The sequence below is a fragment of the Phalaenopsis equestris genome, unplaced genomic scaffold, assembly GCF_001263595.1.
Source record: "Phalaenopsis equestris unplaced genomic scaffold, ASM126359v1 Scaffold001093, whole genome shotgun sequence".
NCBI classification, from domain to species: domain Eukaryota; kingdom Viridiplantae; phylum Streptophyta; class Magnoliopsida; order Asparagales; family Orchidaceae; genus Phalaenopsis; species Phalaenopsis equestris.
Window position 1 is genome coordinate 252,853 of NW_018165532.1, and position 25,442 is coordinate 278,294.

The 25,442-nt window shown below is 36.8% G+C and overlaps 2 protein-coding genes across 3 annotated transcripts; both read left to right on the plus strand.

Annotated features, from left to right (window-relative positions):
* The first annotated feature begins 3,098 nt into the window (after positions 1-3,098).
* Positions 3,099-18,660, plus strand: LOC110033131 (nudix hydrolase 19, chloroplastic). Its single transcript, XM_020737012.1, has 6 exons — positions 3,099-3,754; positions 5,913-6,053; positions 6,246-6,350; positions 6,801-6,900; positions 7,122-7,214; positions 18,199-18,660. Exons 1-6 carry the CDS (start codon positions 3,302-3,304, stop codon positions 18,468-18,470), a joined length of 1,164 nt encoding a protein of 387 aa, XP_020592671.1. The 5' UTR covers positions 3,099-3,301; the 3' UTR covers positions 18,471-18,660.
* A 1,897-nt stretch (positions 18,661-20,557) lies between these two features.
* On the plus strand, positions 20,558-23,155 carry LOC110033118. Of its 2 annotated transcripts, none has more exons than XM_020736989.1 (5): positions 20,558-20,969; positions 21,068-21,342; positions 22,063-22,224; positions 22,396-22,447; positions 22,558-23,155. In XM_020736989.1, the coding sequence occupies exons 2-5, from the start codon at positions 21,080-21,082 to the stop codon at positions 22,645-22,647; spliced, it is 567 nt and encodes a 188-aa protein (XP_020592648.1). In that variant the 5' UTR covers positions 20,558-20,969; positions 21,068-21,079; the 3' UTR covers positions 22,648-23,155. The 2 variants fall into 2 exon arrangements, with proteins under 2 accessions (XP_020592648.1, XP_020592647.1); XM_020736988.1 differs by having other exon boundaries at positions 21,087-21,342.
* The last annotated feature ends 2,287 nt before the right edge of the window (positions 23,156-25,442 follow it).

The window sequence follows — 25,442 nt, forward strand, 5'->3', positions numbered from 1 at the left end:
ATGACGGAAATGTTTATCTTACCCAAAATAAAAGTAATGGCTAAAGTTGTCTAGGCAATTTGCTCAACTCCATAAATATTCATGAGTTAAATTTTATAAACTAATCAATTATATTAGAGCTAATTCTGGCTTGATTCACCCATCATGTAAATTTGTTAAAAATTAATATAGATATATACATATATATATATATATATATATAAGAACATTGTTAAACTCACTTTTGTGAAGACTCATTCCAGCCACCTGAACATAACCCTAAACTAGGGTATGCCTGGACCTCGCTAGTGCAAGCTCAAGCTTCCAACCCTTGGTTGAGTAGGTTTAAGTTTTTTACCAATTGAAAACCTGAAATTAACCACTAGGTGTTGGACATCTCTTAGTATTGATATAATTATAACCTAACCCAGACTCAATAAATCAAGTTTATCTTAGAATTTATCAAAGTCTAATTTAACTTGATTTAACCTTGAATATTTAACTTGGGTTAGTCCGGTTTAACCTGGTTCGCTTCTTCTAAGTTAATCTGACTTGTTTTAACTTGAATTAATATAAGTCAATTTAAGCTAAGTAGAATTATTTTGATTCCGATCAAACTAGGTCAATCTGGGTCAATCACATTAAACTTGAGTCAACCTAAGCAAGTTTGAAGATAATATGAGGAAAAACCAACATGCCTTGGGTTAACTTAGATTATATAGAGTTTCATATCAGATTGATTTACCCTAATCTAAATATAAGTGATTGAATTCCAAGAAAAAAATTTATTCGAAAATGAAAGCGCACTTGGCCTCAGTCGGGGACAAATTGAGTTGAAGTATCAAAAAAACTTAAATGAAATGACATAAAATTCACCATAAACAAATGTTAAAATTTAAACCTAAACATAAAAATGAAACCAAATTTGAGAAGGTATTCTGGAGGAGTCAACCAATGACTGCTAATAAACTACCTTTCAGTTACTTGTGACTAATTAAACCGCAAACCCTAGTGATCCCGGGACGACAGAACTATGAGATCTTGATCGGGTCATCCCAAATAAAATAAATGTCACAAATATATTTTTTTTAATTTGCTACTAAGTCTCGAACAATCTAAAATTTTTAACCTTTAAATTTTGAAAAAGACATTAAAACTAAATGAAACTTTAACGAACAAAGGTCATCGAACGCAACTTTAACCCAACTATCCAAGTTTGTGAAAATCTCTTTAACGACGTAAGCTGCGGTTACTAAAAAGAGTTTTCTGGTTAGATTAGGTTGAAAACCTCTCAGGCTAAGTAAACTAGGGTACCTCGCGTCAACCAAGTCATAGACATCTTGATCGGGTTATCTAAAAATTTAAATAAACAAAATTAACAAATAAAAATAAAATATTACATGCTACCTTTGTTTTGTTGGGCTGGTGAAGACAAAAGACAAATGTTACCTTATATTTACTTCACATGTTATTGTTGCGTGCTACCTCTATTTTGCAGAAACGAGCAGTCAAAACTTGAAGAGAAAGGGCGAACCTTAACTAAAGTATGAACGACATAATGAAACTTTAAGGTAGTTTAGAATCCTTAGGAATTTACTACCTTTAGGATATAACTTTGACGTTTTGATAACTACTTTTGATTTTTCCGTTAACAAATCATAACCTTAATCACAGGTTTTTTTAAATAGTACTGACCATTTAAGATGTAATTACCTATAAAAGCTTGCCCTTATAAGGAAGACGAGAACTCTAAAATTGGTATATCAAATCACACTTTCTAGTTATCAGCTTTTGTAGGGTCTCATTCGCATTTGTGCCTTTAAAGCATTCGAAACATATGCTTTAAAGCTATAATTGCGAATATTTACCTATATGAAGGCTTCCTACATACTTATTTTGTTTGTTCCTGTTATTGCGTGTCATAATCCTCCTATTTCTCATCTCTTAATTCATCCACTTGATTTGAGATGAAGAATTATTTAGAGAAGAGAACTAATAACAAAAGACAAGCTGGCGACTCGACGACAATGACATCGACATCAAATCCAATCAACATAAATGAAGACCGATGGCAGCACCACTACAAAAGCGACCAACAACCATATATTAATGTAAATCTAAGAAACATAAATAAACAAATAAATGTAACATACTTTCCTATTTAAGTTGAGTCTACTACTAAAGTGAGATACAAAAACATATGTGTTATTGTTTTCCTTGTGTTAAATGTTTAATCAAACCAGTGGTAAAAGTAAAATTTAAAGATAGTGGGGTGAAATAAAAAAAAACAACATGATATGAAGAAATCGGGTTACAATCTTACATTAAAAATTACCTATGTTTTTTACAACTCAAAGAAAATATAAATGTTGGACACAATATCCATATTTTTAATACAATAGTTGCAAGATGTGGTCGCCAACAACAAAGTCGGTGGCAACATGCAATGACAATAGAGAGTGGTCAATAGTGGTCGAAGGGTAATTGTCGATAGTGGTTAGTGGTTGCGGTGGTCAGTGGTTACTGGTTAGGTATTCTCTTTAAAATAGGATTTGGAGTTTAACTTCTTATTTTATCTTCCTCCCCTTATAATTGAAGAAAGAGGGTTTAATTGTAGCCTTTTGAGATTTTTTATATTGGTATTTTTCTAGTAACTTTCATAACCATCTCATGAGATAGTTCGTGATGATTCATCTTAATAAAAAGTTATTTTTTAAGGATTTGGATGCTTTGATGCCCTCATCAAATTGTGATATTAGTTTGGTTGGATTCCTCTCATCCAAATGATCGATTTGACTAAAAATATGATAAATTTGGAGTTTATTTCATAATTTAATAATTCAAAGCTCTAATTATGTTTCAAGCTTGATTAGACCCATATTGAACAAATTTTGACACCTATAAAAAATAAAATTTTTTATGTAAAATGCATACCGCCATCGCCACGGAAAATATTTGAGTACATAAGACGTAGTGCTGCATAGGTCTAGGAGTTATTCATGGGGTATAAGGGATTATATCAGGGTTATACTCCTCTATAACTCCCTATAATCTCTTTATTAACTACCTGTAATTTATAAATGAGTTCAAAGCTTACTTAATTTTATGAATACAAATAACTTACACTGAAACGAAAAGGAAGAGCCACTGCCTAACACTTCTCCGGCGACGGTCTTAAATGCGGTAAGAAAAAATAAGGCGCAACGAAGGGAGTCAATAAAATGATACATCAAAGCGAAGAAAAAGCAGTTGTCCTTAAGACCTTAACGAAAACTATTGAAGCAACCGGGTCAAAAAGCGAGATTGGATAAATCCTCCGGCCATGGCGATTCGTCTCCCGGCCCACGCTTTCGCCGGAAACCCTCTAAGCTTGGCCAAGCTCGTCCAATCACCTAATTCCGCACTCGACAAGTTAAAGTCGCTTCTTTTGGAAGGGCCGGCGGAGTATTCGACGCCGGAAGTGAAGATCCTGGTTTTGAGGAAGGGCCGGCCGCTGGTGCGGTCGTTGGATCCGGTCGCAGATTCAACGCCGATTTGGCGTTTGGGTTGGATCTCTCCGTCGCAGGTTAAGGAGGTATCTTTGGATTCCTTTGTCTACCTGGGTTCGGGGAAAGAGGAAGGTGAGGCGTATTGGGCGGTTGATGTCACTGACGCCGCTACTGGTCGGTTGGGTAGCGGAAGCGATGGGCTTCACTTCGTCGAGTTGAGAACTCTAATGGTTGCCGCCGATTGGGCTGATGCGGGTGCCATGGGTGAATTATCGATTGCTGGACATGTAAGCCTCTCTCTCTCTCTCTATTGGGATTTAGCAAATCTTGGGATGAAAAATCCGTGAAATGGTTCGCTAATAGGATGATAATTTGTTAGACTAGTTGCTTTCGGGTTTTAAAAATTCATGAGGGGGCTAAACTTCACAGAGATTTAAATAGGTTATTCAAAAAAGAACTCAAATGAGATTTATCCAAAAAAGTAGGATTTAAATCTCTAGTTTTATGCTTGGCGAGATTTTAGCTAAAGCTTGCCTTAAATAGGTTATTCACATATAAATTCTTCGTAATTAGTTGGGATATGGCTGTTTTTTTATGCTGACGATGAGATTATCATATTATTTCTTATCATTAACTGTAAAAATTATAGCTTTAGGATAAACGTTTATGCGTATTGTTTGGCAGCATAAAAAAAAAGGTGTTGGGCAGCATTCCGGTCCTCTTAGATTTAAAAAAGGTTTGTAAAAGGGTCTATAATATTGGAGCTTTATACTTAAATCCTACTTTAATTCTATAAATCATAAAATCTTTTCCCGGCTTATATTTTATGTAATTTCTTTTGCCATTTCAAATTTGGATTCCACCACTCTGATGGTTTCCATATGCTTAGGATAACTTAGTCTAAAATATGATTTTTTTTTCTCTCTCAAATGTCATGGTTTAAATATTGCCAGCTGCTAAGCTTACAGTGTAACCTTTTTGTCATAATCCACTGAACAGGACAATAAACAGTTAAAGTCTTAAACTTTATCACCCAGCCAAGCCGTTTTAGTTTCATGCTATAGGAGTAGATTTGTGTATATTGTTTCTTGTTGTGAACGGCTAAAGGAAGTTGAGTGGTAAGCTCTTATGCCCTCTTTGGGGAAACTTTCTCTTTGCTTTTGTCTTTTAGACTATTATCACACATTTGTTTGACTACTTATTAGTAGAAAGTTGCTTTTAAGAATCATATCTAACAAAGGTTGTTAGTTGTAAGAAAGCTACTTGATGCATACTAGAAAATTTGTGGTGGTAGAGTAACGAACTATCGTCTTAGTTTTGTACGAAAGTTCAACACACACATAGATGAAAGAGAAACAAACGGTGATGACTCCAGAAGTTTTTAGGTGAAAAACCCATAAGGGAAAAACCACGGGGCCTGACCCAGTTGTGGAAATTCACTATTGATTGTTGATTACAGGAATCCCTTGTCCCACAAACGAGAAATTGTAACTATTTTTTAGATTACAACGTCGACTGACGGTAAATGGCCAATGGTAATCGATGGTGGTTAGTGGTAGTCAATGATGGTTGTCAGAGCTCGACGACGGTTGGCGGTGGTTGTCGGAGGTCGGCGGCAGTCGACGACGTTGACGCGGAGGTCGGCGGTGGTGCTGAACTGCAGCTTCTCCTCAAGGTCACAGACTCTCTCTCTCTAGACTTCAGCTCTCTCTCATGTGATGGGTGGGGGTCTATTTATATTTTTCTGTGTGCAATTAATGTAGGAATATCAACCATTTGGATCGGACGGTTCAGAAAATTTCCTCTGATCATGCCGCATTTAATGAACATTTGAGTGCCTTAACGATGTCAGAATTGAGTGATTTTGGACTCGTTGGATTCGTCTTGTCGAGCCGCTCGATTCGAGTATAAACCTACCAGTGTCGACATCTGTTTGACTTCCAAATGTGTCCAAAAATCTTTAAATGTTAGTTTAATGACTTGATCCAAGCTTGATTTGACTCGGATTGGAATAATTTTCATATCATTAGGACCGTCTCATCGAGCCGGTTAGTTTGACCATAAGTTCAGTTTGATTATAAGTTTGTTGAAATCGGAGCTTTGGATGACTTTTTATAAAGATTTAAATGTTTCTTGCTTAAAATATCATCTTGAGATTTGTGTCGGATGATGAAAATTTGTTGGTGACGTATCACCACTGTAAAAAATTTTCGAAAATGGAAATGTTTATAATGCCCAAAACGGCTTTCCAAAAAAATTACATTCCTTGCAACAGCTTTGCTTATCTTTCATGTGACAAGTCTGCATTTAACAATATTTTTCAGATTTTGCATTAGCAGAAGTTCCATGTAATGAATACGCTCTTCAATAAAATTAGCATAATTTGGCTTCTTGTCATGCAGTGAAATGAGACGCTAATTAACTTCTAATATACGCTTTTGTTAGGCCCGAGCTTTACTGGATTGGCATAGAACTTCAAGATTCTGTGGCTATTGTGGAACCATCACATCTCCCATAGATGCTGGAAGGCGGAAGCAATGCTCTGATGAATCATGCAAGAAAAAAATATATCCTCGAATCGATCCTGTACGATTTAAGCTCTCTTCTTATTAATGTAATGTTTCTACAATTTTTTTTCATCATGATGATATATGTAATGACGGCATAACATACAAAGTTTTGCAGTGAAGCTTTGGGTTCACTCCAGCTGCTTCCTTGCATGAACATTGGTAGAAGTTTCTTTGCATAATTTCATCTAATGTGGCATTTTCTCAACAGGTTGTTATCATGCTAGTAATTGATAAGGAAAATGACCGTGCACTTTTGAGCCGTCAATCGAGATTTGTTCCTCGCATGTGGAGCTGCCTTGCTGGCTTTATAGAGGTACTACAGCACATCACCCATGTTTAATTTTATTTAAATGTTGTTAGGTATATGATTATATTCTCTTAGTATTTGATTAAAAGTAGACTTAGCATGGATAGTATTATTTTAATGAAATGCTGATGATGAAAGCTTTATTAGGAGATCAAGAACCCTTTAGAGGTTATGAGTAGCCTGAAAATATAATGAAGTATCCAGTCTTTGTCTTCTAAATTGTAGTGTTGCCATCGACTTTTCTGATAGATTTCAATCAGATAAAGCTGAATCTGTCCCTTCCTTCAGTTCAAATAGAGATAGAATTGATTCTAAATTTCAATTGCTGCTCAATGATATATGTTCTTTGCTAAAGGCTATGTTATCCCAATTTTCATTGAACTACCGTTTTCAATATTTATCTTGCTGCTTCGAGCTCTCTTCATGATAATGTTAAAAAGTGTGCATTTCTTTTAGCCAGGAGAGAGCTTAGAAGAAGCCGTGCGAAGAGAAACCTTGGAGGAAACGGGCATTGAAGTCGGTCAAGTAATCTATCATAGCTCACAGCCATGGCCAGGTACTATTATTTACTTCTGTATTGGGAAATTTATATACATACCACACAATTCTTACCCATTTACATATCTAACACCCAAAGTTTAATATTTTCACTTATAGCACTTTGGTGTTGTTATGAACCTATGCATGAAAAGTTGTATCTTGCTTTTAGGATGTTGTCTATATTTCAGTAGGTTTATAATTTGTAGTTTTTTTTTTTAATTATTCCAAATATTTCAGTTGGACCAAGCAGCATGCCATGCCAATTGATGGTCGGATTTTTTGCCTATGCAAAATCACTTGAAATTCGTGTGGACAAGGCGGAATTAGAAGGTATCACTCCCAACTCAATTTTTTGGTTACTATACGGCCTATTCGGCCTTTTCACTGCACAGCTACACATTTTGTTGTGGTCTGAAGTTATCTGAACGATCTCAATAATATCAAAGTTTTCATTTCTTTTAATTCTTAAGAGTTTTTTAGCAATAAAAAGCAACTTTGCTTGTGAAAAAGGGCAATAATACCTCCATTGACAGAACTTGCCAAAGTTTTTTACTGATATTTAGAATGGCATGAGAAGAAAATTCATCAGCTTTAAGGTAAATTAAATTATAAATGTTTGTGACTTTGTGCAAATTTAATTGTACACTCTCGCACAAATGAATGTGCTAGGCTCTAGGCTTCAAATCTAAGATTTTATGTTAGGAGTAAAAGCTCTATAGTGTTGGGCTAAGGCGAGCTACCAAAATTATGTTTATCGGTATTGGTTTTGGAACACCTATTCAACATGGGTCGAAACAGATCATCTATTGGTGAATCTTTTGCTTAAATTTAGTTTTGCATAATCTACCTAAATTTTTTTTCTTACTCTTATTCTGAAAAAAATTACTCTCACACTTTCTCCAGTAAAATCATTTCTTACATTGTGATTTATAATGTTACATATTTTCATCCTACCATTCTCATTTCCACAACAATCAATTATGTTTTCAGTAATTTCATCTCTGCCCCACACTAAAGCATAGCTGGCCTAATATATTTTTCTTTCTTTTTAATCTTATCTATATTTTCATGATATTCTCTCATCACTCTTTACTAGGCCATTTTTCTATTTTAACAATATAACTTCAACTTCATTAGTTATGTTCTCATTTATGTGGCAACTAAATATAAAAGATTCATGATACTTTTTTACACCTAGGTTTCAATCAATCAAATACTATGCTTGATAATAAATATTACATTCGTTAAAATTATAAATCACGTGGTTAATCAATCTTCTAATAATTCTCAAATCATCATCTTCTGAACAATTTTGTCTTTGATAAATATTATAATATTTCAATTCAAATTAACAAACCTACAGCTGCTAGACACCCCAGGGCTTACCCTCCACTATCCTCTGCTAACCAATTCTGCCATTGGGACCACTTCATTCCCCCCAGAACCAACTATAGAGTCTATATATACCTGTCATCAAGTCTGTAATAATATACACTGAAATTCATATTTAGCCTTTGGTTTCTTCTCTATTCTACTGATGTAAGGAATGGTTTCCTCACTGCAGTAATATACGCTTCTACATGGTATTAGAAGACCAGGTTCTTCCTTAAATCCCTAAACCTCATTCCTCCTCTACTGCTTAACTCTTATCTCATTACTTCCAATGTCTAAAACTTCCTCCTACACAAACCGAGAGTCCAATTTTGTCATTCCGGTAATGGAAAATACTCCCATTACTCCATCACTCAAGTTCTTGATGTCCAATGTCAAAGCCATCGCAAATGTCCAGCTCACATCCACATGGAAACCCCAAATTTACAAATGTTTCAAGGCAAATGGCTTTGAAAGCTTCCTATATGGATCAATGATCTGCTCTCCTTCCCACAACCATAACTCGGATCCCAAACCTGCTGTTCTTAAGCTGGCAGCTCATCGATCAAAGCCTATCGACAACAATCTACTCCACAATATCCCCTACGATTCTGCCATACATTCTCAACCTTGAATCCAATGTAGAAATCTAACAAACCCTCCAATGGAGGCTGCAATCCACAAACCAATCCAGGGTCATTCAACCACGGAATGTGCTACATCACATCTCCATGAAATATCAAACCATGTCCCAATACCTTTTCATCCCTTGTCGATAACTTTGGCACTGCTGGCGGTCGCATCGATCAGGGGACATCATCCCTCATATCCTCAATGGACCACCGACCGTATATCAGTTATTAAAACTGTCATTCGCACAAGGCCAAAACCCATAAAGCTGGATGACATACTCTTTGTCATGCAGCGAGGAGAACAATATATTTGCTGAAAATGCCAAGGAAACCAATGCTACAACAATTGCCTTATACACCAAACGTGGAGGAAACAACGGGAACATAAGACATGATTGACACTCTTACAAAAATAGAGGAAACAACAACAGTCGACCAACAATCTCTTTGAATAGAACAGGTAAAGGACCAGGAACAATTACACTCGCCCCACATGTCAAATTTGCAGCAAATCCGGTCACATTCACATGCTGACACAATAAATTTCAGTTCCTATCCCTCTACCAATATAGATACAACTTTAATGACCTCAACCAATTCCTGTTGTGATGATTAGTTTTTAGACTATGGTGCTACAACTCATCTCATCTCCAACTATGGTCGCTTACGACATGCTAAACCATACCAGGAACATAAATCGGATTTTGTCACCATCGAAAACGGATCCACTCTCGCCATCACCCACACCGTTCAAGGCATTCTCCCTACCCCTCAACATAAGCTTTACCTCTCCAAGCTTCTTTATTTTCTATACCTATCCCATAATCTCCTTTCCACTAACTAATTATTTTCAGACAATAATTGTCACATATCATTTAATCAATCTGGCTTTGTCATGAAAGATCAGAGAACAAACAAAATCCTCCTCAAAGGACCTAGCAAGGATAGTCTGTATCCTATATCGTCATTGGATGCCATCCACCCATCTCCACCATCCGTTGAATTATAGCATCGAAGGTCGGGTCACCCTCACCATGCCATTGCAACCATTCTCTTTAGGAAACAAATACTATAGTTAGTTCTGCTTTTAAGCTCTTCTGCAATGAATTTAATTCCTCTTAGTCATCAATAACATTTCCTATTTCTGTTTATGAGTCTAAATGTTGTTTTGATTTTGTTCATTCTGATGTTTGGGGTCAAACCCCCACCACTTTAATGCAAAGATATAAATATTACCTTCTTCTTATTGATGACCACTCTCGTTTCACTCGGTTATTTCCAAATCTTGCAAAATCTAAAACAACAAATTAACTCGTATCTTTTCACAAATTAGTACAAACCAAGTTCAAAACAAATATCAAAGTACTACGTTATGATGGTGTAGGCGAATATACATCTAAAACATTACACCTATACCTCACCTTCCATGGTACTCTTTCACCAATTCAACAGCCTCTATACACCTCAACAAAACAGAGTGGTTGAGTACAAGCACAGGCACTTGATCGAAATCACAAGAACTACTCTCTTTACCGCTCAACTACTTCCTAAGTTATGGACAATAGCTCTAATGACAAGTACCTACCTAATAAACAAATTGCCATCCAAGACCACAAACCTCTTCACTATCGCACGCCATCCATCTATACTCACCTCTTCACCTTCGGATGCCACTTTTTGCTCTGACAAAGGCTGCAAGCTCCACATAAACTCGCACCCTTTTCCTCACCACACATCATCATTGACTACTCACAATCTCACGAAGGCTATTGCTGCTACAATTCTTAAACACATCAAATCATCATATCACGAAATGTGATTTTTAATGAATCAATCTTTCCTTACCATACTCAACCAACTCCAACTGAAATTTCCGATACATATACTCCACCCAGCCTAATTATCTCTATTAATCTACCCGCCATCACATCAGATCCTCCTTCCCCACGTCAACCCAGCCAACCTTCTACATCCTCCACTACACATACAATTACCTCTCAAACAAAACAATCATCTCACTCCACCACAGCCCTCCCAAGTCCTCATCCCATCACCTCAATCAAACATCCCATGATAACCCACTGCCAAACGGGGCCACTTCAACAAAAAACAACTCCTAAATTTGCATAAATCCATTTCATCACCGTTCAACTCTACTTGCTATACACAGACAGTAAAATTCCCACATCGGCGAAAGACCATGTCTTCGATGAAGCATTTCAGCATCAAGGGAATCAGATTCTCAGCAAGCCACCACCTCACCAAAATTTCATTGGCTGCAAATAGACATGTCGAACCAAGTATCATCATGATGGAACAATGGCCAAATACAAGGCACGATTGGTTGCACAAGGCTTCAAGCAACAACAGGGCACTCAATATAGTGAAACTTTATAATTTGTTGCTGAACTGACCACTATTTAAATCCTCATCTCAACTGCCATTCACTGAAAATGGACAATTCAGCAGCTGGATGTCTCTAATGCCTTCCTACACTGCTCTCTGGATAAACTATATACATGCATCAACCTCAAGGCTTCCTAGATACCAATATTCAAACCAAATATTACTAAAAAAGGCCCTCTCTGGCCTTGAACAACACCAAGGAAATAATATCATATTCTCATCAATCAGCTCAAAGCCAAGGTTAAAATCGAAGTACCGTTGACCCCTCTCTCTTTATTTATCATCACAACCAGCTCGCCTTTTATTTTCTCGTGTACGTGGACGACATTTTCATCACAATTATTGATCCAACCGCTATTGCCTGCCTCGTACAAACTCTCACAGCTGAATTTAAAATCGAGGAATTGGGGCTCGTTAAAATGTTTCTTGGCATCACCATTAATCAAACCCCGCACGACTATCATCTTAACCAATCATCTTATATTACATCACTCCTACATCAACTTGGAAAGTCTTTCTGCAAACTTCTACACACTCCTTTTTCCCACAAGCTGCATCCCGACTAAGCTTCACTCCAAGAGTATTCTGACACCACTCAATACAGACAAATTGTTGGTTTCCTTCAGTTCCTCCATGTAACTAGACCAGACATAGTCTTCGCCCTCACTTACATCTGCCAGCATGTGCATCGCCCCTTCCTCTCACTTTCAACCAATCAAGCATCTCCTTTGGGACTCTTTCCTTCAGTCTTCCTATCACCAATGACAATCTACAACTTCTAACCTATTGTGTGTCCTATTGGGCCAGCTATTCATAGGAACGATGCTCAATCACAGGTTTCTGCACATTATTTAGTATTAATCTTATAGTCCGGACAATTCAAAAGCAAAAAAATAGTTGCCTGCTCCTCCACAAATGTCAAGTACCGAGCTCTTACGGCTGCTACCACAAATATTATGTGGATCAGCATACCTTTCTAAGAGTTTCACGTCCCCACAATGCTCTACTTTACTGCAAAATACTTCTACCATCGCCATAGCTCTTAATCCCATCTTCCATGACCGCACAAAACATATCGAAATTGATTTCATTCATGATCACATCACATCGAGGGACATCAAATTCTCACATCAGCTCAACAGACCAAGTGGCAGACATCTTCACAAAAAGCCATACAACGACTCCATGCAACAGCCTTTGGCACAAGCTCACCATCACTTTACCTGAATGCAAGCTTGATGGTGGATAACAAACCTACAACAGCTAGGCATCCCAGGGCTCACTCTCCACTATTCTCTGCTAACCAATTTTGACATCGGGACTATTAGCAACACTACACCACTATCTAAGGAATTATTACACCTATGTGGTCCCCAAGGGTTATAGACCCATATTGTACCAACTCTGTTAGGCATAGAATAATCTTTAGAACTTTCTCCTGCTTAATATATATAGTGGCATAAGGTAACATTTAATGTTAATGAAGAATATATGATTTCTGGCTCAAGGTATTATGCAGCTCCTCTCTTCTACTTACGAAACTATCCAGATATTTCTCTGTTTCTCATGGTATCAAAGACATTCTTGTAAATTTTTTTTGCTCCAGCTGCTTCCTCTCCTCAGTTTGCATCCTCACAGCCGAAGCAAGTGTGTGATGCTTCTCCCCCTCTCTCCCTCGCCTCCTTCCTACAAAGAGCTGCACCCCCATCTTCCCTTGTTCTCCAGTGAATATCATCCAACAGATAGTCCCCCATCAATCTCTGAAATGGATGAACCTATGGCATCTGATTCCCAATCTTCTCTTCTCACTGCCCCAACTATCAACATCCCACCGCCCCTAAAATTTCTGAACTCTCACCTCAAGCGATGGGGATTTCAGATCCAAGAACCTTCAATGTCAACTCTATAATCTTATTGATTAGAACTTGACAGCATCCCTCTGCTCGATTATATCTCCCACGGTACTCCCTCCTTCCTTACATCTGAAATCTACCTCAGAAATCTGGAGAACTATCGAGCGCCACTTACAACCCAGAAATAGTTCTCAGATAATTCAGTTGAAGCATGAACTACATATCTCTATGAAGGACGACTCAATGCAACAGTACTTCCAGGCAATAAAAAGTTGGTGGATCAAATACAAGCGACTCTATCAACAATAGATCAAAAAGATATCATTCTATTTGAGTGGCTTACTCCCAACCTATAATACTTTCAAAACTATTAGAACAATGCTTCAACCCATATCCCTTGAAGATCTTTACTTCTTACTATGCAGCGAGAAAGTTTATAAACAAGTAAGAATCTCACCTCAATCAATTCCCAAATGGCTCTTCAAGCCTCTCGTGGGATAGCTCCTATTCACACAAAGGGAAAAGGCCGAAGAATCTATGCAAATGGATCCAAGGGATGTCAGTAGTCAACTCGACCACTCGTCATTTGTCAAAATTGCAAAAAATTGGGGCACTCCGCATCAACTTGTTGGCAACGAACCAACATTGACTACACCCCCATCGCTCCTCCGTAAGGATTGACGACCACCTCTTAGGAATGGGTCTTGGAATTGGTTTAACCGCACACTTCACTTTTGGTATCAATCAACTACAAATAAATATTCATATTCTTGTACTGAGCAAGTCGTTGTTGGCAATGGCCAAGCCATTCCGATTCAACACAAGAGTGATGGAATTCTTCCTACTTCTAGTCGTAAGCTGAAACTATCTCAAATACATCACACATCATTACTCTCGCATGACTTACTATCGATTCACAAGCTCACTCAAGATAACGATATCATTATTTCATTTAACTCCTCCAGGTTTTCCATTTCTGATCCGCAAACCCACAAGCTACTTCTCTGGGGATTCAACTCTAATGGACTCCACTATTCCTTCATCCACAAATCTGCCATAAACATTTACTACATCCATCTCCAAAGCACACTACTCTGAGCTATGGCATCAGAGTTTAGGCTATCCTCATCTTGACATTATCTCCGCCATCTCCAACTGCCAACTATTACATTTACTCACAGCTCCAAGTTTTTTTAGTATTGACCAACTTAATAAAAGGCAAACAGTCATTTGTATCATGTATAAGATAAAATTGCAAAATTACTAGAACTCATTAATAGTGATGTGTGAAGTCCCTCTCCTATTTCCTCTTGTCATGACTATATATATTACATTACTTTTGTTGATGATTTTTCTTGTTTTTGTTGGGTGTTTCCCGTGCATTGAAAATCTCAAACAACACAAATCGCCCAAAATTTCATCTGTTTACTACAAAATCAGTTTAATATGAACATAAACATTCTTCACTCTATGGTAGTGGAGAGTATACTAATCACAACCTTATCAATTTCTTACTCAAAATGGACTTCCCCACCAATACTCATGTCCATATACGCCTAGACAATATGGAGTGGTGGAAAAAAAAAACTGACACTTTATAGAGACTACTCGTGATCTCCTTCATCAAGCACATACACCATATCAATTTTGGACTGACGCACTTCTTATTGCGATCCATTTTATCAATCAAATGCTCACTAGAACTACTCACTACATCTCCCCTTATGAACATCTTCACAATTCTCCACCAATTTATACCATCTCTGAGTTTTTGGGTGTGCATGTTATCCATGGCGCAAACTTCAAACTCGACACAAACTTGAACTAAGATTAGTTCAATGCATATTTCTTGGTTACTTTCTCCAACATAAGGGCTACAAATGTTACAATCCTAACACCAAACAAATCATTATCTCAGGACATGGTCATTGATGAAACACTTCTCATTTAGGGTCTGTTTGGGGCAGTTTGTGCGTTTCAGAATAAGCCACTTATCCTAAAACGCGGTCCGCGGGCCGGCCGCAGGGGTCGACCCGCGTTTAGTGTAAAAACTCAAACGCAGTTTCAGATAAGCTGACGAAATGCGCGAACTAGACGGTACGGCATCGTTTGGAAAACGCCGCTCGCACCTATAAGCTGCTCCAAACGGACCCTTAGTCAACACTCTACTCCTCCACATACAAATCAGCCACCTAATCCATCCCACATTCCCAACAACTTCTTTAATGGCCACCTCATCTAAGCATTATTCATCAACTCTCTCATCTCCTTCCCCTTCAATTTGTCCCACAACAATCCCTCCCATACCAACCGAAGCAACAACAACTCCTCCTAATTACTCCTCCCTACCACAGACCACAAATGTTTCTCCACCACTACATCCTATGACCACTAGATTTAAAACAGGTCACCTCAAACCCATTCAAAAACTCAATCTAGTGCACCAAACTCAGCATCCACCTGACCCCACCCGCTTTACCTAAGTTTCTAAAGTACCACATTGAAGGAAAGCTATGACCCAAGAGTTCACAGCTCTTTTGAGACAAGGGACATGGACCTTCGTTCCGCTCCCAGAAAATCAATCCATTCTTGGCTCACGGTGGACATATATCACTAAAATAAACTCAAGTGGTGACAACACAATTTACAAGGCACGTCTTGTTGCTCTATGACACAAACAAGAGTTTGGCTTTAACTTTAATGAAGCATTTAGCCTGGTTGCCCAACTCTTCACTATTCACATTCTCATTACATTGGCTCTTTCTCATGGCTGGAACATATTACAACTTGACATCTCCAATGCGTTCCTTCATGGCAATTTAAATGAAAACGTGTACATGAAACAATCATCGGCGTTTCAAGATCTGTAATTACCAAATTATGTATGCTTACTCAAGAAATCCATGTATGGACTTAAACAGGCCCCAGGATAGTAGTTTATCACCTTTTATTGTTTTTTCTTAGCTAATAGTTTTCATTTCAGCAAAGCGGATCCATCCCTTCTCATATATCATCAAAACAACATGCAAATATTTGCGCTTGTCTACGTTGACGATATTCTAATTATCGACAACAATTCTAAGACAATTGCCCGGCAAACACATTCCAAATGAAACAATTTGGACCGATACGGCATTCAAGTTCAAAAATATGTTGCCTTCTATCACCTCAACCAGGAAAGGTATGTTCTCCAACTTCTTCAGACCGCAAGCATGCAAGAGTGCACACCTCTCAACACCCCGAACCCATTACGCCAATCGACCTCCTCCATAGATAGCACGCCTTTCCACAACCCTACATTTTATTGTCAATTGATCAGGTCCCTTCAATACCTCACCGTCACCTGGCTCGACATAGCCTATGGCATAAACCTCTTATGCCAACATATGCACTCTCCAATCATAACCCGCTACAAACTCCTAACCTATCTACTTCGATATCTGAAAGACACAAGTCATTATGGCATGAAATTGAGCCCAGGGGATCTTGCTCTTCGCTCCTATGCCGATGCGGATTGGGTTGTGGATCAACTTGATAGGAAATCAACCACTGGGGTGTGCTCTTTTCTTGGAGACACTAGTTGCTTGGACTGTGAAGGAACAATCCACAGTGGCAAGATCGTTGACCGAAGTTGAGTACAAGGCATTTGCTACAACTACTACAGATATCATATCACTATGCCGTCTCCTTCCGCAATTTAGCATCCAACTCCAGCATCCGACCTCTCCATATCGGCCATCTCAATAGCCAACAATCCTATTTCCATACAAGGACGAGACACATAGAGATCGATCATCAATACATACGTGACCACATTAGCTCCAAATAAGTGCAAATTGAGTACATTCAAACTCAAGATGAACATGCTGACATTCTTATAAAAGCTCTTCCAAAGCACAAATTTCTTGAACTTCAAACCAAGCTAAACAGTTCTAACTAGAACCATCAGCTTGCAGGGAGTATTAGCAGCACTACACCACTAATTTAAGGAATTATTACACTTGTGTGGCCCCCAAGGGTTATAGGCCCATATTGTACCAATTCCATTATGCGTAGACTAATCTCTAGAAATTTATCCTGCTTGGTATATATAGTGGCATAAGGTGTAACCTTTAATTCTAATGAAGAATATATGATATCTGGCTCAAGGTATTATGCAGCTCCTCTCTTCTCCTTAGGAAACTATTCAGGTATTCCTTTGTTTCTTAGGGACCACTTCATTCCCTCCATAACCATCGATAGAGTCTATATATTCCTGTCATAACGTCTGTAACAATATATACAATAATTCATATTTAGCCTTTGGCTTCTTCTCTATTCCACTAATGTAAGGAATGGTTTTCTCACTACTGCAGTAATATACGCTTCTACACAAAGGACATCTCACCTATCAAAATTATAATTAGTTATGATACTTGTGTGCCTCATTTTTTATATCTATTATAAGACCTATAGAAAATTGGTACAGAGTTGATATTTATCTTTGATCTAAACTTATAATAATGTCACTGGTCCCTCAAAATCTAATTGTAGCATGCTTACATTGGTTTATTGTATGTATCTTTCAACCTGAAAACACTATTTAACACAAATTTGCCCTTCAATACCTTCAAAATTTATGGCCTTAAGTTTAACTTATTTTACTCTTAATTTGATTCCTTTGTGAGCACCAAAATTTGTTCTTCCACACTAGTATCAAAATTCTGCTTCTCTTATCAAATTTCTTTTGTGTGAACTCGTTGGCACTTTGATTGGCAAGTTCCCTGGTGTTCCGGGTTCGAGGCTTTTATCATGCCATTTAATTGTTAAAATTTTATTAAAGAAATTATTGACAGACACTCTCCTATCACTTTTTAAAATCTTGATAGTCATTTCATTTGAATGTAAAGCATTACCTCTTATTTCTTGTTCCTATTCATCATACTCTGATCTTCTACCTAAAAGCTTTGATATTTAGAACTTTAACAAAACTAATTTAATGCAAAAATGATTATCAAAACAAAAACAAAAGCGAGTTTGTGTCCTCACTCAACATCGTCGGTTTATTTGCAGATGCTCAATGGCACAGCAAGGAAGGTGTGAAGAGGGCATTGACGGTCACGGATTACGGGAAAGCTCAGAGAACGGCGGCCATGAAGGTGAACCAGATTTGTAAAGGAGTTGATCAAGGCCAGAGTTTAGCTTCAGACTTCAAAGTAGAGAGTGAGAAACATTCTCCCATGTTCATTCCAGGACCATTCGCCATTGCTCACCATCTGATATCATCGTGGGCTCACGCTGAATCTCTTCCTGGAGATCAATTCAGTTCTGCTTCCAGCTTGTGAAACATAGTCCCAGATTATTTGTTATTATGCTTTGCATTAAGATTGTATGATATGAAATGAGATTATTGGGAGATTGGTATGTGGGCTTTTACTGCATGGAAGTTTATGTTTTGTTATTGATATTTTTGTATTTCTAAATTCTTATGATGATTTTTACTCCTTTAAGAAAAGAGTACATGAGCTTGAGTTCTATCTATTTCTTTTCACATCATCTCATCTCACAAGATACTCCCGTTTTGTTTGAACTTACAAGTTACCATGTCCTAAAATGATTCAACATTTAGTTTTTATTTATTTATTTTTTTTTTGAAGAATAATGTTTATTATTATATGTATTTTTATGTTTATTTGTTGTCTATAACCTCTTGATAGGATTGCCATAAGGGGAATGTAAATGTCACATATCATTATTATTAATCAATGCATAAAGTTTTCTTTTAAAAAATAAGAGAGATTCAAAGCATAAGTGAAAATAAAAAATTAAATATGTAGGGTATGTGAATATGTTGCCGAATAATTTTTGTTGAATTTGAGATTGTTCGGGAAACACGGCCAAGGAATGTAACTTCTATTGTGAGGTAATTAAGAGAGAGGGAGAGAGAGAGAAGCAAAAGGGTATCTTTTATTCATAAATATGAACTCCTATTTATATGTTTAGGTCATAATATTATAAAAATACATAACAACTAGCTGATTGTTAAACTTTCAGGGGTTTTTTTTAGTATTTCACAATGTTATTTTTATATAATAAGGCTCGGGATCCATTGGATCGTTAAGGGCCACCCGATCATCTGACAGGTCTTCGATTGATTCATATATCAAAATTTACTTGTTTGGCTTGTAAAAAGGATTTAGCATTGATAGGATTTAGTAAATTCATAAATCATAATCTATTAAATTTATTGTTTGGCTAGATTTATGAAATTCAGATTTAAGCTGAATAAAATTTAGATCTTAAAATTAAAATTTCATAAAATCGCAGAACTTGTGTAATTTTTTTGTTTGGTTAGATTCCATAAATGTGGCTGGACTTTAGGGGGGAAAAAAAAAAGAAGCTTAATCCTCTTCAATAATTAATAACCGGGAAAAGGTAAGCCAATCTTAATGATTGACACGTGCAAGTCCAACAAATGTGTGATATGATTCGTACCATTAGTAGGTTGCGTATAACATGGCAAATGGCATCCTCAAACCTCTCCGTTGAATACTGCTGAGAGTGACACATTTGTCACAACGCGCTCGCATAATAATAATAATAATTTGTTGAAAACATAATCAAAGCGATGCAAGTTCAAATATCATAATAACTCAAAAGTAAATTGCCATTAAATTAATTAAATAATTCTTGAAGTTTAAATAATTATCTATAAATCATAAAATTAATAGATGGAAAATTATAATAAATAAATTTAATAGAATAATTATTGAGTAAAATAAAGATGGGAATGCAAGTCATAATAACTTGTGATGATGGGGATATGGATGTGAAAGCTATGTTAGAAGTCCAAGACTAATATGTCCATGTTGAGTATAAGATATGCCATTATCTCCTAGACGTTTACTCAGCCGTCTGCCCCTTCAGAGAGGCCAATTTTTTTTTTTTTTCTTTAATAATTGTGAACTAATCTTTTAGATGATTTGCTCCACCCCACAAAAAGATATTTCGTACCATGAATCACATATCCGAACAACGGTGATGATCCAACCCTATCACTGCACATTTCCCATTACCAGATGATCGTAGTTGTCCTGATGTACGAACTCTATTTTCTCCCAAATCATTAAGGCGGTGTTTGGTAGCATTATTTCAATAAGTTTTAGCTATAAGTTCAACATAAATCCAATTGAACATTAAAAAAAAAATTATCAATTTTTTTTCTTATTAATTCGACGTAAATTGTGAGATGCATGAATTTAAAAATTTATTACAACGTCACTCCTAAATTCATCTCTGTTGCACAGAACAACAAATTTAGTGAATTAATTCAATTTAACATAAATTTAAGTTTAGCAACTCAAACTTTAAACGGTTTAGCAACTCAAACTTTAAACGGGCCGGGCTAAAATGTTAAACCTGTCCCACCAATGCTGCCATCAGCACCGGTTTCACCGGTTAGTTATCAGCACCGGTTTCACACGTTAATTCCGCCGCCACCACCCGCTATCTTCGTTCTCCGAGGCCATTGGGAAAGTCCCATCTGCAAAAGGAACCAGTTTGTTTGATAAAGGCCCCGACTTTTGATCATTATTATTATTATGCTACCTTTCCCATACCATATTGCTATTTAAACCCTAGAAGCCGATTCGTCCTCATCCGGACGTTCCGAGGAGGGTTAGTTGTCCTCATTTGATCCTTAGTCTCTGGCGTTAATTGGCCTTCCTCCTACAATCCACGAGTCCTTTTATGACATGATCCTTGTCGGAAGTCTCGTCCTAATCAGATTTTATTTCTTTTGCCGGCTTGGGTCTTCATTTCTTTGATGTCTAGCAATCTCAAAGGTTCGTCTTTTGTTTTTTTTTTTCGTTTGAGGGGTCTGTAAAGGAAAACTTTGGATTTGGAGGTTGCAAGGTTTGGTATTCGGGTTTTGTTTCTCTAGAGAGTTGCACCAATGTCAGGGGGGACCCCGGTGGGCAGTTTGCGGCAGAGATGCAATCAGGGTTATGCATCGAGCGGGGATGATATTGAAGACGACGCTTGTTCTAGGCTGACGATTTCATCATCTTCGCCATTGCTGGTGGTGCGCCGGCCGCAGAGTTGGGTTGATGTCTTGGAGAATTTCATTTGGTTAGTTTCTGCCGCGTTCATATTCTACTATGGCGATCGCCATCAGAATTTCCTGCGCGTATTGTGGTCGGATTCAAGGATTAACAGGTACGGTGCGCAAGCCCTCTATGGATCTTTCTTCTTCTGATTTCCTCCTGAATAATTCGGAACTTTATGGTAGTTTCCTTTGAGGCCAATGCTGCCATGTTGCCAGACTGATGATTATGGATAATTCTGAATTTCTCTGTTTGTTTAATTTATTGTTATGTTGCTGTGATTAGTTTTTTTTTTTTTTTTTTTTTTTTTAAATTTCATTGCAAGCGTCTGAATAGATTGAAAAGAGTCGTTATAAACTTCGGTCTCTATAAGCACTGAATCGAAATTAAGCAGCAAATCTTGTATATGTAGACTGATGAAAGAGCAGCAATTTATAACTTATAATAGTTGGGGAGACTATCTTTATATGACAGTCCCAAGCAAAATGAAATCAAATAATTTCAGAATAGGAAAAAAAATAGATTTTTCTTGTTCACTTTTTCAGTTTCAGCCAGGATTTCTCTATCTTTATCCTCGTTCTCTCCCAAAGTGTATGCCAGTAGTTATCCTCCATTCGAAGCATCGATGACTGTAGCAGGCAAGTGAAGCAAACATTAGAATTTGTTGCAAAACTTGAATTCAGATATGAATTGAAGGGTTCCTTACTCCACACAAAGTCAATTTCACGGATGCTTTAATACATTCAATATATATTGTTCATTACTTTAGTTATATCTGCATCTCTTTCTCTCTTTTATTATATTTTCTTACTCTTAATTCTTTGCTTCGCAGGAAGGCTCTTCACCTTGGTCTGCTTGTTATTATTCTTGATACAGGACTTATTATACGTAATGTTATTCTGGCAAAAGTTTCAATAAAATCATATGATCAAAATGAGGCCTTACATTCCATCGCACCACTACTGATTTTGCTGGGAGTTGTCTCATTTTGTTTGTGAGTCCATTGTAACCTTTATCAACCTTTTTTTCCCCCGCGAGATACAACCTCTGTTAAAATCTGAAACTTCGTTTAATTTTTCTGAAGATCTTATTGATGTTCTGCAGCATATCCTTCTGCATGAAGAAACTTTTGTTGAAAACTATGCTGAATTCTTTTATTTTGCAGGTTATCATATGGTTTGTGGCCTATTTGGGGCTTCTTGACCATACCTCTTCTGGTATCATACAGAATTCTTTCCCTCAGCTCAGGAATAATATTCTCTTCTCTTCAGAGAGACTTTTTAGACACTTAATTTCTATTAATTTAGTTTCATATACTTTTTTCCAGTTTACACTCTTGATGGCTTCCATGGTTATATTAACATATCTGATATTTGGAAGACTAAGATCTCAATCTGATACAACTCGGACTGATTGAAATTGGTGCTTCTCCTATGGTAAACACAACTTTTAGTGACAGCATGGTCTTCATTCAGATTAGATGAAATAAATATAGTTTTTCGCTTGGTAGTATTCCCAATTTTACAAGTAGAAAGCTCTGTAATTCTTTCTGGCTCAACCCAGTTGTACAGAAATCATGAAGACAACAAGTTCTGATTGGAATTTCTCAGCCTCCTACAATTTATGATTAGAATAGTTTAGGTGGTGCGGTTAGATGAACAAATGCTGATTTTTTTTTTTCTTTTTTTCTTTTTTTTGGCTAGTTTGTTTGGCATTGAATCTTCTGTATTCATTTCCTTCATTCATTTCTAAAGAGTTGTAAAGATTTTGATTTAGATTATTGGTAGCTTTCTTGGCACCACGAATAATTTGGAATGTTTTTGGAAGTTGTCAAATTGTTACTTTATTAACCTCTGTTCATTGCATGGTGCAAAAGGTGCATCATCTGTCACTTTCTTTAATTTATGTGATACAATAAGATGGTGAGGAGCTAACTCTTAAGGATTTGTTTTATGATACTTTTTGGGCAGTTGAGGCTTTTGTTGCTGCAAAATGATCAAATTTAGAATTGCAAAATGTTCAGGTCATTTCTTCATTAACAACTTACATCTTTATGTGTCATCAACATATGTTTATCAAGCACGAATCTTGATATATTTTTTTATAAAAGATGTTACAAATTCAAATTCAAAATCATATTGGCTCAGATTTCAACAAGTTTATAGTCAAACCGACTGCCTCGATGAGATGAACCCAATGATAGCAAAATTGATTCAATCCAGGTCCAATCAAACCTAGATCAAATTGTTGAAGTAGAATTGGAGGTTTTTGATCAACAATCGAATGACCAAATGAATCTTATATTTGACATGTTATATAATCAAATCGAGTATTTTGACGAGATGAACCCAGCAAACCCAATATTGCTAAATTCTGAGCTCATGAGTGCACACAAATTCTTAAAAAAAATTAATTGTGATCAAAGGAGATCAACATTGACTGTTCGATTAGATGGTTAGGGAAGTGTTGCACAGAAAGGCCTAAATGTCCCACTTCAAAAGGCTATGAATAGATCATCTTTCTTCACTTGGGAGAGAAGGAGAAAATAAGTAGAATTTCATAATTTTTTTTGAAGAAACTGAAAATCGCCGCCGGTCGTCACTGCCTACTGCCGCCGATCAATGCATGCTACCATTGTAGTGACAATATGATTGTTGTGTCTAATACTTATATATTTTTTGTGTTGTATAAAGACAAATTTAATTTTTGGTGTATGATTGTAATCTCGTTTCTCTCTATCTGAGACAATGTTCCCCCATTGTACTTGCAAACAAATAGTGAATTACTCTAATCAGGGTAGGCCTTTGGGATTTTTTTCTTCTAAAGTTTTTCCACTTTAAAAATCCTGGTGTCTCTTCCAACTTCTTTTCTTTTATCTTTTAGATCTTTGTAAAATGTTAAGATGTTAACTTATCATTCTATCACCGCAAATTTTCCCAAACCTAATTTAAAATTTTAAAATAACTTAGGTTAACTTTGACCTAAGTGAATATGAGTGCCATGTACTTTGACCTAAGTGAATATGAGTGCCATGTACGCAACTTTATAGATTTTATTATTAGTATTATTATTATAATTTAAATGTTGAGAAGGACGGGACTATAAAATTGCGAAAAAAACAGGTTAAATTTAAATATTTATTTATTTTTATTTATTTATTATTAATATATAGTAAATATGTGCGCCAATAAGTATATTAAAGTGTATTTTCAAATAATTTCTGTCTCCGTATAATTGTATAAAAAGATCATTTAGAAACAGTGATATGACTTTCTGAAATACTGTTAGATTAAATTTAACTTATGCCATTCTAATGATACTTCTAGATTTATTATAAATTTAATTTGCTTCACCACAACGTAAGGTTAGAGAGAGAAAGAGATAATTATGGGTCTGAATGAAAACCCAAATATATGAATATGTGGGAGCTATATACATTATGATGACATCCATAAACCACAAAGGCTTGAGTTGGGAGCTGTATGAGTTATCATAAAATTCATTGGTCGCGGAGGCCGGAGTTGGGAGATACATGAAGTGCGATAATGTTTGTAGACTACAGGGGCAAGGGTTGGGAGTTGTGAGTTATGATAAGATCTATAGGTCACATATGTCAAAGCTGAGAGTTTCATGAATCATGGACCAAGTAAGTTATAGCGATGGGTTGCAAGGAGAGAGCTGCTGGAGTCTGAAAAGAGTCATTATATCCAAAATATGATTATTGTAAGCAGTTATTGCAAGATAAATTGTTGCACCATCTTCAAGAGGTATCATTACATCGTAATAAGTGTGTATTGCTACACAGTCTTTGGGGTGTGTTGTTACATCTTCTTAGTAATGTGTCATTGCATTGCTATGTAGGGTGATTCGTTACTCAACACATAAACCGGGTTTCCACAATGCACATTGTTATTCCGCACGGGGCTTCCTTATAATGAGTGTAGGGCAACCGATGATAGTAGACATGTAGTGGTCGACGACGATCGACAAGCGGTGGTTGATAGATGTAGAAGAGGGTATCGTTTGCTGGACCTTTGGTGTAGGACATTAAATCCCAACTCCCGCTCCTCCAAACTTCAGACATCCACCAGTTAAGGGTTAAACTCCTTTTTCATCTCCCTTTTCATGAAGGGGCTGGATTATATTTATAAGGTATGACAGATACTTCTCTAAAAATAAGGAAAAAATCCAAAGCACTTTATCAGATGCCCC

What these genes read in the sequence shown, in the direction of transcription:
- LOC110033118 (XM_020736988.1), top strand. An exon ending in TCGGATTCAAGGATTAACAG is followed by an intron (nt 21,343 to 22,062) that starts GTACGGTGCGCA and finishes TTTGCTTCGCAG; the next exon opens with GAAGGCTCTTCACCTTGGTC. An exon ending in GGAGTTGTCTCATTTTGTTT is followed by an intron (nt 22,225 to 22,395) that starts GTGAGTCCATTG and finishes TTTATTTTGCAG; the next exon opens with GTTATCATATGGTTTGTGGC.
- LOC110033131 (XM_020737012.1), top strand. Translation starts at nt 3,302, where the DNA reads ATGGCGATTCGTCTCCCGGCCCACGCTTTCGCCGGAAACCCTCTAAGC. An exon ending in AATTATCGATTGCTGGACAT is followed by an intron (nt 3,755 to 5,912) that starts GTAAGCCTCTCT and finishes CGCTTTTGTTAG; the next exon opens with GCCCGAGCTTTACTGGATTG. An exon ending in TAGCTCACAGCCATGGCCAG is followed by an intron (nt 6,901 to 7,121) that starts GTACTATTATTT and finishes CAAATATTTCAG; the next exon opens with TTGGACCAAGCAGCATGCCA.